This window comes from Knufia obscura, assembly GCF_036327395.1.
Source record: "Knufia obscura strain CCFEE 5817 isolate CBS 148926 chromosome Unknown scaffold_4, whole genome shotgun sequence".
NCBI lineage: Eukaryota > Fungi > Ascomycota > Eurotiomycetes > Chaetothyriales > Trichomeriaceae > Knufia > Knufia obscura.
In genome coordinates, this window is record NW_027042690.1 from 1,776,585 (window position 1) to 1,790,132 (window position 13,548).

General features: G+C 51.7%; 5 protein-coding genes across 5 annotated transcripts; 2 read left to right on the plus strand and 3 right to left on the minus strand.

Annotated features, from left to right (window-relative positions):
* Window positions 1-258: 258 nt before the first annotated feature.
* PMZ80_004607 (uncharacterized protein) lies at window positions 259-2,124 on the minus strand (the record flags this gene model as incomplete). Its single annotated transcript, XM_064873031.1, has 1 exon — window positions 259-2,124. The coding sequence occupies one exon, from the start codon at window positions 2,122-2,124 to the stop codon at window positions 259-261; it is 1,866 nt and encodes a 621-aa protein (XP_064731689.1).
* A 363-nt stretch (window positions 2,125-2,487) lies between these two features.
* On the plus strand, window positions 2,488-3,375 carry TFB3 (TFIIH/NER complex subunit; the record flags this gene model as incomplete). Its single annotated transcript, XM_064873032.1, has 1 exon — window positions 2,488-3,375. The coding sequence occupies one exon, from the start codon at window positions 2,488-2,490 to the stop codon at window positions 3,373-3,375; it is 888 nt and encodes a 295-aa protein (XP_064731690.1).
* A 999-nt stretch (window positions 3,376-4,374) lies between these two features.
* PMZ80_004609 (uncharacterized protein) lies at window positions 4,375-5,943 on the plus strand (the record flags this gene model as incomplete). The annotated part of the gene is made up of 1 exon (XM_064873033.1): window positions 4,375-5,943. One exon carries the CDS (start codon window positions 4,375-4,377, stop codon window positions 5,941-5,943), a length of 1,569 nt encoding a protein of 522 aa, XP_064731691.1.
* Window positions 5,944-6,210: 267 nt separating this feature from the next.
* On the minus strand, window positions 6,211-11,097 carry PMZ80_004610 (uncharacterized protein; the record flags this gene model as incomplete). Its single annotated transcript, XM_064873034.1, has 2 exons — window positions 6,211-10,713; window positions 10,762-11,097. The coding sequence occupies 2 exons, from the start codon at window positions 11,095-11,097 to the stop codon at window positions 6,211-6,213; spliced, it is 4,839 nt and encodes a 1,612-aa protein (XP_064731692.1).
* Window positions 11,098-12,161: 1,064 nt separating this feature from the next.
* Window positions 12,162-13,237, minus strand: PMZ80_004611 (uncharacterized protein; the record flags this gene model as incomplete). The annotated part of the gene is made up of 3 exons (XM_064873035.1): window positions 12,162-12,357; window positions 12,407-13,053; window positions 13,103-13,237. The coding sequence occupies 3 exons, from the start codon at window positions 13,235-13,237 to the stop codon at window positions 12,162-12,164; spliced, it is 978 nt and encodes a 325-aa protein (XP_064731693.1).
* Window positions 13,238-13,548: the final 311 nt, after the last annotated feature.

Sequence of the window (13,548 nt, forward strand, 5' to 3'; positions counted from 1 at the left end):
GGACTCCTCGAATTGAGGGCGATGTTCCGTTGTAAGTAGTGTAAGGGATAGACAACAGGAAAGATAAATAAGGGCAGGCGGGATCGAGTTGCCAGTACAGATAGATGCGCTGACTTGACTTGCTTTGACATAACAATCATGTCATGTCCTGCGTGTGTGCCCGTCCAATGTCATTTCCAAAAACAAACACCTTAGGTACTCAGGCCCGGATGAGCATCGATCGTCTAATTTAAGTCAACTCTACTCCCTTATCTCACGCTACCTCATCCGCGCAGCCCTAAACCGACTAACCCTCCTCACCTCCCCCGTCCTCGGATCCTCAAATTCAGGCGCCGCATACTCATCGCCCCAATTTTCCAACTCGCCGCCCCGGACATACCCGCCTTGGTCGTGGATCATCTTGTTGCGGAGGGCGTGGTGTTCTAGGGCGATTTGACGGGTTTGAAGGGTTGTGTCGAAGTCGTGCGGGTCGTGGGAGGGTGGGGCGGGGGTGGTTGTGGAGGGGGAGGAACGTTCGATGAGGGTGGAGTGGATTGCGTTTGGGGGGGCGGTGGGTGGGGTGTTGGTGGGTTGGGAGGAGTGGTTCATGGGTGGTGGTGGGAAGAGCGGGAGGGGGCTTTCGCGTTGTTGGTTGGGGGAGCGGTCGGCTTTGAAGCGGGAGGTTTTGGAGGTGGATTTGGGTTTGGGGGGTTGGGCTGTTGGTGAGGAGGTGGTTGGTCTTTCTGTTACGGTTGCGTTTATTATTGATGGTTTCGAGGATGTTGGGGTTGGAGCTGAAGACGACCGTTCGATGACTGTCTCGCTTGTTGTTGGTGGTTTGGGTTGTGATGCTGGCTCGGGTGCGATGTCGAGGTCTGGAGCGAACGCGACTTTCTTCTTTGATTTCTTTTTTGGTTTCGTGGTGTCTGATTCTGTGGTGATGTCTTTCAGCGAGCTCCTTGCCGCTTCTTCCCGGGCTATTGCTGCTTTGCGCGCGGCTTCTTTGGGTGGTGGTTTCTCGAGTTGTTTTCGTAGGGTGGGTGGGAGTGTTTCGATGTATTGCTGGACTTCAGAGGGCGGAAGGTGCTCTATTTGGGCGCGGACCTCCGCTGGTAGGTCGGGGGTCGGGCCGACGTTCTCAAGTTGAAAGCCTAGTTGTTTTTGAAGGTCTTCCATTTGTTTGCGGTACTTTTCTGAGTGGAGCGGTCTTTTTACCCGACCATCTTCGTCTTCTGATTCGTCTTCATCGGAGAAGTCGTCGTACTCGTCGTCGTCGAAGCCACTGAGATCTTCTATGTCTACCTCGTCGTCTTCAACGTCATTGTCTTGTTCGTCGAGCAAGTCTAGCTCGGCCACGATGTTGCCCACTTCGCCGAGGCCGTACTGTAGCATTTCCTGCCTTAGTCGTGCTTCTTCTTCCGTGTCTTCGGAGTTTGTCGGTCCTTGAGCTGCAGCTTTGCTGGCGCCTGCACTGACTATTTCGGCAGTTACGCTCTCGTCATCGCTGCTGTCGTCGTTGGGTACAGAGACTTTCGTTTTCAGCCCAGGCGATGTTTCAGCTTCAGTGATTTCTGCCTTTGACCCAGCCGGACCACTTCCAGGGACTCCATCCCTCGGTTGCACATCCGCTTTCTCCAGCACACCGAGCACCTTGGACGCACTGTCGCCTTGCGGCTGAACTGTGCTCGATATCACATTCCCATCCTCATCTAGTTCTTCAGTAATTTCAGCTACCGGTAGTCCAGATCTGTCTTGGTCCTCCGGTTGCTGCGCTTCCAGGAGTCCATTTCTCTCCTTCTCGACACGTGCAATTTGATCCTTCAACGAGGCAATATTCTTCGAGACATATTCGACGCGCTTTGACAGGATCTCTACAACCTGAGGTGGACTTCTGACTTTACCTTTGCTTGGTTCTATCAACTCATTGATCTCCTTTTCGTCAATCTTCTCTGGCTCGAACTCACGGACCAGTTTCAGACAGTCTTGTTTGCTGGTATCAGCCTCGAGTCGTGAAAATTCATCCTTCAGACCCTCATAATCGAGCTCGAGAGTTTGCCAATGCCTGAGTACGTCGCGAAGTTTGGTGATACTAGCCTCTAGCTCCAGCCATTGCTTCTCGACCCTTTTGATCACGTCGTTATCCATGGTGGCGTAGCAAGGCGGCAGTTGTTTAAGCAGAGAAGGCTGGTGGTCTGGAGCTGATACAGGGAATAGTGTGAAGTTACAGCGTACGCTGATGTGCGACTTTAGCTGCTGCAAGTAAAACTAGCGCCTAGCGGCCTGCCCATTGAGTGAAGGAAAAGCGAAGTGCAGTGGAAGAAAGACTTCGAGAGACTTATTTGACGCTAACTTCACGCTAGTGCTAGCAACGATCTTCAAGTTAGCGTGAACGCCACAAATATCACTTGTCCTTTGCTGACATAACAAGGTTCGTTCTTCTCGCATTCATCACAGTTGCGATGGGACAATAGCACATACTATCTTCGAGCGCATTCTCTGTGCAACAGGATGGCGACGAATGTTGTCGTGCAGAATGGCGCCAAGGTGGTAATGGACGCCAGCAAGGCCTCAACGACCGACGTATGTCCCATCTGCAAAAGCACATTACAAACGTCGCCAAATCTGCGATTCAAGGTCAGCTCAAGGTGCTACCACAGAATATGTGAAGGCTGTGTGGACCGCAAGTTCTCGGCAGGCAAGGCACAATGTCCAGTCTCAGGATGCGACAAGATGCTCTGGAAGCGAGACTGGAAGATCCAGACTTTCGAGGACATCCAAGTCGTGCGAGAAGTTGACCTTCGAAAACGAGTGTTTGGTACTCTTGACTTGGCGAAACTTGGGCTCGAAGAGGGTCCGAATGGCTACGAGGATTGCTTTGAGGATCTGAGGTCTTACAACGACTTTCTCGAGATGAGGGAGGAATTTGCCATGAACTTGATCTACAATACTGATGTTGCTGCGACGAACAAGAAACTTCGAGACTTCCAGAGCGCGAATGGCTTTGGTAAGGAAGAGGATGGCAGGCCTCAAGCAAGGCCGGCACCCAAGCCTGGTGACTATGCTGATCGAAGCGGACTGATCAAAGGTCTGAAGACGAAATTCGTTCCGAAACCAGCAACTCCATACAATGCATTTACAGGCGTGTCGAAAGATCGTGGCTACTATAATGCTGCTGATGCCGATAGATATGAGACGGCACACGATCGGAGTCATAGACACTATGAGCTTCACGGTATTGGCGGGTACAGTTGGGATGCCTATGTCGATGAGTCCTTGCTGCGAGCTTTCTCTGGGCTGGGTGTCTTTGTCGGAACTGAGAAAGGCGGAGAGACAGATATGGCGATGCCACTGGCACCTCAGGTACCGAAGGCAAAAGCAGTGGACGATGTGTTCTGATGTCTGCGCTTGTTGACTTGGTGCATCTTACATCAAGTTCAGAGCCATCATACCATGAACTGGCGATGTATGTGTGTCAAAGCTAGCATTAGTGGCTGCCCTGATCTGAGAACTCTGGTCGTGCGACATGGCGAGGTGCCCGAGGGGTGAAGCTTATCGACCAAATGGTGCAACCCATCGCAACCCGATGTTCTGGGAGCATTACCATTGCACAGATCAGAAGTTTAGCAGCAGGAACCAAAGGGGCCATCGGCTGCAAATCCGGCAACTTAACAACAGCACCATCACTAAAAATGCAGACCGTCGTCGATGATGATGCCGATGGCGACAGCTGCATCATAAGAATGGGCTGTCACATAGATCTAAGTGCATCCGAAAGGCATGGAGGATGAGGGAGGAAAGGTCGATGTGATCTTCGGCCGTTGCTTGGGCAGTCGGGGCTGGATCGGAACGGAAGGAAACGGTGCACGGGAGAGGTTTTAGCACAGATTTAGGCTTCCAGGCCGCTGTCTTTCCAAGCTCCCGGGTCGAGTCCCCGGGCTTCAACGACTAGCGTGTTCTCACCGCAGCTGAATAGGGGTGCCATTACGTGGGAGGAAAACAATGATGACTCCATAGCAACTTCCTCAGCTGCAACTTGCAGTAGTTGCAGCTCCAGGATCGAGAAACCCTTGCCATTCTTCACGTCCACACCTTTATCCATTTATGCTGTATGCAACCTCGCGAGTGAGCAGAAGTATTTCTGTGTAAGTACATCCATTTCCTTTGATGAAGGACGTGTTTCAAGACGCGTTGTTCGGGTCCAAGCGCGGTGTCAAGTCCCCTGTCCCGGTTTGCTTCACCTTTGTGGTTCCACATGGTCCAGTCCTCTTCGAAGTCGGTCTGCGCTCTGCAAGGTTATGCTTCAAGATCAGAGGACTCGTTTGACACGAATACCTCAAATGCTGTGCATTCACAAAGTCGCCTTTTGCAGGTCAATAGCTAACCTCATATTCAGTCATGTCGGGCGGTAGTTCTGGGGCCGCTGGGGTTAAGAACCTCCGGGCTATGTTCGAGAACAAGCACAGCGATCAATCCACATCTCCACCGAGTCGAGGCCGATCACCGAACGGTTCAATATCCTCTGCTCACAGCAGACCCGTCAGCAAAGTAAGAGCAAGTTTTGTGGCAGTGGAACGTCCAGGCGAGGCAGGCCAACCAGCTCAGTTTGGTCTCAGGAAACAGTCAGACGTCAGCAGTATGGCAGAAGTGAGGGAAGAAGCAATAATGGATGATGGTGGCAACGTCATGAACAAGTCAGTGACCAACGAGGCGCCTGCGTCATCTGCCAATGAGCCAGACCTTGGAGCAATCCTGAAGGGTTCTCCATTTGAAGGTTCACCAGTACAAGAGCCTGAACAGTCGGACTCGGCGACGAAAACCGAAACACCAAAGCCTCAGGTGTCAGAGAAGAATAGCCCTGAGAAGCCAAAGATGAATGGTAACACAAGCAAGGTCGTAGGCAAAACACCACCTAAAGAACAATCCAATCCGAAAGCAGGATCTGCCACACCCAAAACCACAAAGCCTAACAAGCTGTTGCCTGCTGCCTTGAACACCAAAGCCGCCGCGCCGAAATCGAAAGACAGCCCTACTATGCCTAAGAAATCACCTGTGCTGCAGAAGAAGCCTCAGCAGTCACCGACTACAGCCAACGGACATGGCCCTACCATCAAGCCAAGAGGTGGAGTGAGCAAGATCCAAGGGGTGATGCAGTCTGCGAACAAGGCGAAGGACGAAAGAGCAAAGACAGATCAGTCGAAATCGGACACAGCCAAAGAGGAGAAGAAGACCACCGCTAAGGACGTGAAGCCTCCATCTGTTGCGTCTAAGCCTACCGCCGCATCGAAAGCGCATGCTCAAAAGCAGGACTCGGCTTCTGCAGAGCCAAAGCAGCCAAAATCTCCAACCACCACTCGACCTGTGAAGCTGCCGGCTGCCGCAACGAAGCCTACCGCTGCCTCAGCTGCCCGCCATGACGCAAACTACGAGTCTGAAGAAGCAGCAAAAGCTACAGCTGAGAAAGTATCGAGAATGGTCGGTGCTCCACGAGTCGCCAATACCACCACAAGATCTTCCTTGGCTAAGAAGTCGTCAAGAGCATCACTCGCTAATGGCGATGATCGACCAAAAACACGATCGAGCACTGTTCACAAGCCAGCAGATGAGGGCTTCCTAGCGAGACTGACCCGCCCCACTGCAGCTAGTGCCCAGAAGAGGCATGAGAAAGCACAGGTCAATAGCCCTCCACGGCAACGACAGACACCAGCGAGCAACACCGTGTCTAAGAAGCCAGGCAGAAAGAGCTTGAACATACCACCAAAGGACTCTAGCGCCGCAAAACCAGCCACAGAACCTGAGCAACACCCGAGCGAAGAGACGACTCTGGAACCAGTGCACGAAGACACCCAAGCCGCAGTTGCCCCAGAAAGTACGGAGCAAAACGATGACGGCGAACCAGGACCAGCAGAAGAGTCGGCTCCTCTCCCGGATCAGCAGGCTGAGGTGCAGGACACCATGACTGCATAAGACTTTCTCAAATTGGCGACTGGGCAAGCGAGTCTTGGAGCAAAAGCGTGCATTTAGATCATCATGTGTGTAGCGATTTAGCGAATCTATTCCTCCGTAGCCGTTCACAGCATGCAATACCCCTATTTAGCTTAGTATTCGTAATTAAGCATGCCAAATAACTGCGTTTGTTTCCTTTCTGTTTTTCGTGTCACGAACAGCCAAGATCGAAGAGAAGAGTGTAGGCAAATGTTGAAGTACTCTATCGCCCAGATAGTCTCTATCTACTTACTTACCTCCCCCAAATATCGTCTGCTCAAGCATACCCTTCTCCCCACTCTTCTCGACCATCTCTCGGAACCCACCCTCCTTCACATCTCCATCCTCATACAGCGCCCTCGGCGTCCCATACTCAAGGACTCGCCCCTGACTAAGCACCAACACCCTCTCAAAGTCAGCAATCGTACTCAACCGATGAGCAATAACAATCAATGTACACCTGCCGCCGAACTCCTCTCTGATACTCTGCTGGATGAGCTTATCCGTCTCCATATCGACCGAGGACGTCGCTTCATCGAGGACGAGGATACGAGGCCGTGAGACGATTGCTCGCGCGAGACAGAGGAGCTGTCGTTGCCCCTGGGAGAGGTTGAGTCCTGACTCCGAGATACGTGTGTTTAGCGATAACGCGGTGTTCTTGTTGATTGGGGTGGATGTACCGGTAAGTGTATCCTCTGATTCACCATTGCCTCTTCGAATCGGTGTCGCAGTGCCAGACGCACCTGGGTCAAGCAGATGGACTCTTGCCAATGCATCTCGAAGCTCAGCGTCGGTGTGCTGATCGAATGCGTCGAGGTTACTTCGGACTGTGCCTGAGAAGAGAACGGGGTCCTGCGGGATGATTGCAAGGCGACTTCGCAGATCATACAGTTTGATCTTTGAGATGTCGATGCCGTCGATGCGGAGGGTGCCTGATTGGGCTTCGAGGAAGCGGAAGAGGGCGAGTGTTAGGCTTGATTTGCCGGCACCTGTTCGGCCGACTACGCCGATTCGTTCGTTGGGTCTGACGGAGAATGTGAGGTTTTTCAGGACTGGGGGGAGATCCGGTGCGTAGCTGACGACTAGCTCGTCGACTTCGATTTCGCCTTTTGTTGGCCAGGCTGCGGGGGCGTCGTTGCCGCCTTGGTCTTCGATTTGGAGGTTGGAGTACTCTACCACGCGCTCGATTGCGTTGAAGTCGAGTTCGACGTTTGAGTACTGTCTCAGAGCCCAGATGACGCTTTCTGATAGTTCTAGCGAGAAGCTGAGCACGAAGCCGGCGAGGGATGCATCGATGCCTTTGAGCGATACAATTAGTGCGGCTGTGGCAAAGCTGAATAGCGCACCGACCATGTTTGCCCTGAAACTCATCCACCGAGAGAAGAGATAGATGTGCCAGTAGCAGGTACAATGCGTGTTGATCTTCTCGTACATGCGTTCGAGATAGGCTTCAGCCCTGTCGAACGCGCGGATGGTCGCGATGCCAGTAAGCACTGATCCGAATTGCTCGAATATCGGTGACTTCGCGTTGCTTTCTAGCCTCTTTACCTCTCTGGCGCCTCGCAGGAAGCGTTTGGCGTAGTAGACAGAGAACAGGATAAGGACGAGAGCAAATAGAAGCATGTAGGGTGAGACGAACAGGCCTGCAATCAGCACCGAGAGGACTGAGATAGTGCAATGAAGCATGAAGCCCAGGTCGTTGGCCAACCGAGAATCGACCATGTTGAAGTCGGAGGTAAATCGATTCGAGATCCGGCCTACCGGTGTCGTGTCGAGGAAGCGGAGTGGTGATCGTAGAATTGTGTTTGTCAGCTTCTCAAAGAGAACATGCGACCCACGAATCGAGGCGAAGAACACAGTGAAGTAGCGAATAGTGCCAACTATCCATGCACCGAGCGATATTGCCAGATATACGCCAATATAGTACAGCAAATCACCATGCTTTTCATCGTTGAGCATAGCTTCGAACCTATGACGGGCGTGTTGGTGCCATGAGGGACTCTGAAAAGTGACGATACGCTGATTAGATCGAGCGTGCTCCTCAGTGCTGTACTGTCGAGTCCAATGTGAGACCCAGTAAGACCGTCCTAGGTAGAAGCCCACCCAGGAAAGGAAAACAAGGGCCAGACAGCACCAATAGCCGTAACCTCGACATGCTTTCATGTAAGTCTTGTAGATGTCAAGGCTTATTGCACCAACTTCCCGATTCTCATCCTCGGTAAACTTCTTCGGCTGGTTAGTTTGCTTGTCCTCAACAGCCTCGGAGGCAAAGCTGGCGCGCGATCTCTGTCTCAGGAGTGCTTCCTGATCGAGCTGACCCTGCGAAGACATACGTCGAGATTTATGCGATTGGTTGGTGGACATCTTCATCAGACCATGTCCACCATCGTCAACGGTCAACGCTTCGTTTTCTTCGACCTGCTGGTCTTCCTTTTCTTGTTCCTGTGCATCGTGTGCAAGAATGTCATTGAGATGGCCCTGCGCTCGAATTTCGTCCACTTTGCCAGCATGAAGTGCACGCCCGTTCTCTAGAAGCACGATATATTTGGTCTTTGGCAGACACAACGCCACATGGTGTGTTACCAGGATACGTGTTCGTCCCTTGCACAATTCACCAGTTAAAGCATTTTCGAACAGTTGTCGTCCGACATGTGCATCCACTGCGCTGAAGATGTCGTCGAGCACTAGAGTGCCTGCTCGGCTGTACAGAGCTCTTGCAAAACTGGCTCGCCATTTCTGACCACCGCTAAGATTAATGCCATTCGCGCCGATGTCGGTCAAGTCTCCGTCCTGAAGCATTTCGAGGTCCTTCTCCAAAGCACTGGCGGCCACGACCTTGTCATAGCGTTCTTTGTCGTAAGGTAGACCGAAAACGATATTGTCACGGAGAGAGGCGTTTTCAATCCAGGGTATTTGGCTCACGTATGCGGTCGATGCAGGGATAATCCAATTGGATTTGTTGGCCTTGTGATCGAAGCGCTGGTGCTCGGGCGGCGGGTGTGGTACAACGAGCTTGCCCTCAAGGACATCTGCTTCTCCGATGATTGCTGAGAGTAGAAGAGACTTGCCAGATCCAGTCCTACCTGCCACAACGTTGAGCTCACCCATTGCGAAGTCAATATTCAGGTCCTCCAGATGGAATACTCTTTCTTCGGGAGACTGTTCATCGGAAGGCCATGATATAGTCGTGTTCTTGAAGCTGATCGCCTCCCCGTCAAGCAGAGTCGGCGTCTTCTCCGCCGAGTCGAGGTAAGTCTGGATGCGCCTTGAGGATACTATCGCATCGATCATCTCGGTCGCCATCTCTGGCACAACTGCCATAGTCATCTCAATCGCTTCGAATACCGATAAGGTTGTGAAAGCGACAGACGCAGAGAGGCCGCCATTGAAGTACGCATAAGTTGCAAGTGAAATCGCACTCATGCAAACTGGACCAAAGATCCAAATCGAGATCAGGCCAGTATCGAAGCAGAATGATCGCCACTGTTCCCTCAACTCTTTGCGGCGCGTCTTCAAGATACGATCGTACCAGTCCTTTTCAAGCGCGCTGAACTTGATTTGCCGTATTCCTTGTAGGGCTTCAGTAACGACAGCCATTTTCTGGTCTCGGTACTTCATCAAATCGTCCTGTGCTTGTCCATATTTCTTGCTTAGTAGCCAGTTGATTGGGCCTATCGCGACAGGCGCTGCAAAGCCGCACAACATTGGTATCCAGCCAATCAACCTGACCAAAAAGATAATGGCAACGGTGAGCTTTACCGCTGAGCCGACGAATAAGTAGTTGTAAGTGCAGAAATCGGAGACACGCTTCGAGTCCACACCGATGAGATTGATAGTGCTTTGTTTGGATTTGGTGACCTCCTCATCGTCGTCCTTCTCTTCACCTTTCGTTGCTACAGCAGTCTCCTCGTCATCGAGCCCAGGCTTCTGATTCTTGCTGACCTCGCCTGTAATCTCAGCGTCCTGGTCAACTTTGGCTGCGCTCTTGACGTCCTTCTTCCGGATAGCTTTGCCGAAGATCACAGCCGATAATTGTTCGTAGACAGGGATGCCGAGCTTCAGAAAGCATACGTAGAAGAGCAACGACTCGAGCCACGCACCCAGGGCCACCGCCAAGCCCATGCCGATAGCGACGATCCATAGCTGAAATTGAACATTCTCGCCTCCATCTCGGTCTTCAAGTAGTTTGAGCACTGTGTACAGCACGATTTGAGGCATGAAGTTCGTGACAGCTGTCACTACCTGCAGGGTCCACTGAGCGATAAAAGAAGTCTTGTGTGACCAGAAGATCTGTTTCCACAGCTTGTCCCTCTTTCCCACCGCATCGAAGCGACTCCGAAGCGTCTGAGCTCTCATGCCATAATTGACAACAGGCAAGTCGTCATGGGTAAGCTTTCGATTCTTCGCGGCATACGCCAATACTGGAGCTGGCCATGAGAATGTGAAGCGGGATGCAAGCGAAACAGTGTACTCTCTGTCGACGACTTTGCCATTCTTGAAAATCTCAGGCCGACAAGGGAGTGAGACACTAACGAATATCAAGACGATACCGAGTACGAGCTGAGCGATAGATAGCGCGGCGTGAGTTTTGATGGGCTGCGGGAAACCACCGTTTAGGTACATCAACAAGTTCTCAGCAGCAATTGCAACCGTTATCAAGAGCGAAGAAAGTGCGTTCCATGCGCCAAGACGACAGCGCTCGAGCGACGAGGGCGTAATGTAGATATTGCAAGTCTGCACAAAAAGGATAATCTATCACACAGTAAGTTTAGTCATGGTTTGATGGGTGCTTCGACAAACCCAGCTAGCAAATTGGAGCCATTGTTGTATTATCAGATGCTGGTGGTCGGCTGTCTCTGGTCTCGTGAGAGTTAAAGATGCTGAAGCAGCTGCAAGCGCAGAAGCTACGAAACTTCCAGCCACCAAGCCTATCCTCGGATACAGATCTGAGAAGGCATCCTGCGAGTCTTGAGTAGCGATGCCATCCTCGTCCTCATACTTTTCCGTAAGAACTTGATATTTGCGCTTTGCCGATGTCCGCAACTGCACGGCGTTCGAGACGTGAGGTGCTGAGGCAAGTGCAACAGCGGCAAGGGACGCGATAGAGATCGCGAAAGATCGAGCGGACGCGTCCATGGATATTGGTGAAAGGGTAGATTAACGTGCTGGCGTTTTGTCCATCGGGTCCGTCAGCGAAGGGCTCCAGAGTCCAGAAGGACGATGTCGGTCTAGAGTTCGATCTAACAACAGACTAGACGCAGATATAGCGTAGTGAATGTTGTTCTTGAAAGCAATGACAATATAAGCAAACGACGACAGAGTGCTCGCTGCTTGGGGAATATAATTTATTTTTATCAAAGATGACGCTGGTGGCAATTCGGCGAGTTTTGATTTAGTGTTCACTGAACTCCGATGAAAAAGCTGTCACTCCTCTATAGCATTGCAAACAGACAAGGTGAGGTTTGACTTGAGTGCAATCTGCAAGATCCCAGTATAAAGCTACTACCGATAGTACCTACTGAGGAAGCTGCGGTCGTACTCGGACGAAGCTGTCTTCGAGCTGAGCGGTGACTGGTCCTGGATCCGGCGGACCCCTGCACGCATGTCGGTTACAGATGTGATTGGCCACTTAGGGCCGCGCAGGAATGCTTCGCAGACGACATGCATCAAAGGCTTGACTCTTGGCTAGCATCTGAGTCACTTGTGCATGCTTTGGCCCTTGATACAGCAGTCGAGTTGCGAAGATGATCTACAAGTGGCACAGGTAATGGATAGCGACCACATTAATGGCATGATTGCTGGGCGAGGCAATGTGCTGCTAAGTCGTACGCAGCGCGTACAAGGGTGTCCTTCAGAAGGTGAAAGTTATCATATCGACGATAAACGGGTGCAGCAGATGCTCGGGATTGCTCAGACAGGACTCACTTGCAACCATGGTCGGATTTCATAGGCTTGGAAATGTAGCAAGCAGTTCGCAAACCTGGATCCACGCGCTAGCATGTAGGCAACGTCACAAACAGATTGAACGATCCTCGATATAGCACTTTCAGGAGGTATCATCCTTCGCGCTCATACATTGCCCCTTAGATACAAAGACATCGTCCCTTCATGAAATCCATATACCCAGTAGATTCGTGGCTCGCTATCCAACGCCAGAGTCGCGAATATGCATAATCGCTCAAATTTCCAAAGCAGATTGATTAGTGCTGCTGTGGTCTGAAAGGCTCATAGGCTGTCTGTCGCTGCGAGGAAGGCGCGCCATGGCCCATGTTGGTGAGAGGAACTGCTTGACCGCCCTGCGGTCCCATGTATGGGCTACCGACCCTCTCGTAAGTGTAAGGGGTCTTTTCAGCTCTCGTCCTTCGGGCATCCTTCGATCCTGGGTTATATGGACTTCTGCAGACAGGTCAGCGTTTAGTCAGTCAATGAACAGAAAAGGACATACCTTCCAGAGCAACAGCACACCGACAAGAGCCAGAAAAATCCAGCACTAACCGCAAATGCTGTGCCAATCCATGTAGTCACATAGACCTTGTTTCCAAAACTCGTGTGGATGCCATAATCATCCTCAAGCTCGTTGTTCAACACGCCCTTTAGAGTGGCGAACAGCGCAGTGGCAATGATTGACCCTCCAAGCGTGAAGATTCCGCTCGCGGCCGCGAAAATAGTCGTCACGAGACTACCCCATCTCGAAAAGATAGCAGAAATGCCGACCACTATCGTCAGAGCCGTAGCTGCAATAGCAATGATGTAAACCACGGACATCGCCTTGCTAACTTTCTCATAGGTGCTGAGACCAGTCCTCAACTCCTGCGGCAGTAGTTCATCAAGGTCCAGGCCTGTGGTGTTGCTGTCCAGCCCCCAGATCGTGATCGGGTCGAACCAGAAGATGGCCTTCGGCGAGCTGCAGTTCGAATATTTATCGTCACCATTCCATCCGCAGTAGCCTCGTAGGTAGATGGTGTAGTAGTCTTTCATGTCCAGCTGTTGTTTCGCAGCTTCTAGTGCGCCTCCCAGAACTGTCAGATTCGAGCCGCTTGAGCCTCCTGCCAAATTCGCCGATGCTGCTGTAGTAAAGTTCTTCAAATCGAGCTGTGTCCATATTAGCCATACTCCCTCATGCAGTCTTTCTTTTACTCACCTTCGCAAAGTATAGCTCATTGACTGTACTGCTTGAAAACGACCCGCCCAGGAACACTAATACCAGGCATACTAGCGCTGCGATTGTGAGGGCGAATGGTGTGAATATACAGGCCACGCGGCCACCGTTGACCATCTTGACGGTCGCGAGTGCTTCGGTCGTTCACGGAAAGTTGTGTTAATCGAAGGCTGATTCAGTGTTCGGTTCCGGAAGGACGTCGATATGTGCTTGCTGCTGACGAATATGTACAGGGCGACTGCTGCTGGCTTCTGCTGGTGTGGCAGATGCTCGAGGAAATACAATCTTAGTTGAAGCGACGGAGGATAGTAGCGATTGAGTGACAGGTCAGCACTAAGGACCGATATAAAGATGTTAACGAGTTAGCCCAGACTGCGGGTAGCTGATCAGCCTATTTTGAAAGCTAAGCGAACGACATGATGTGGGGT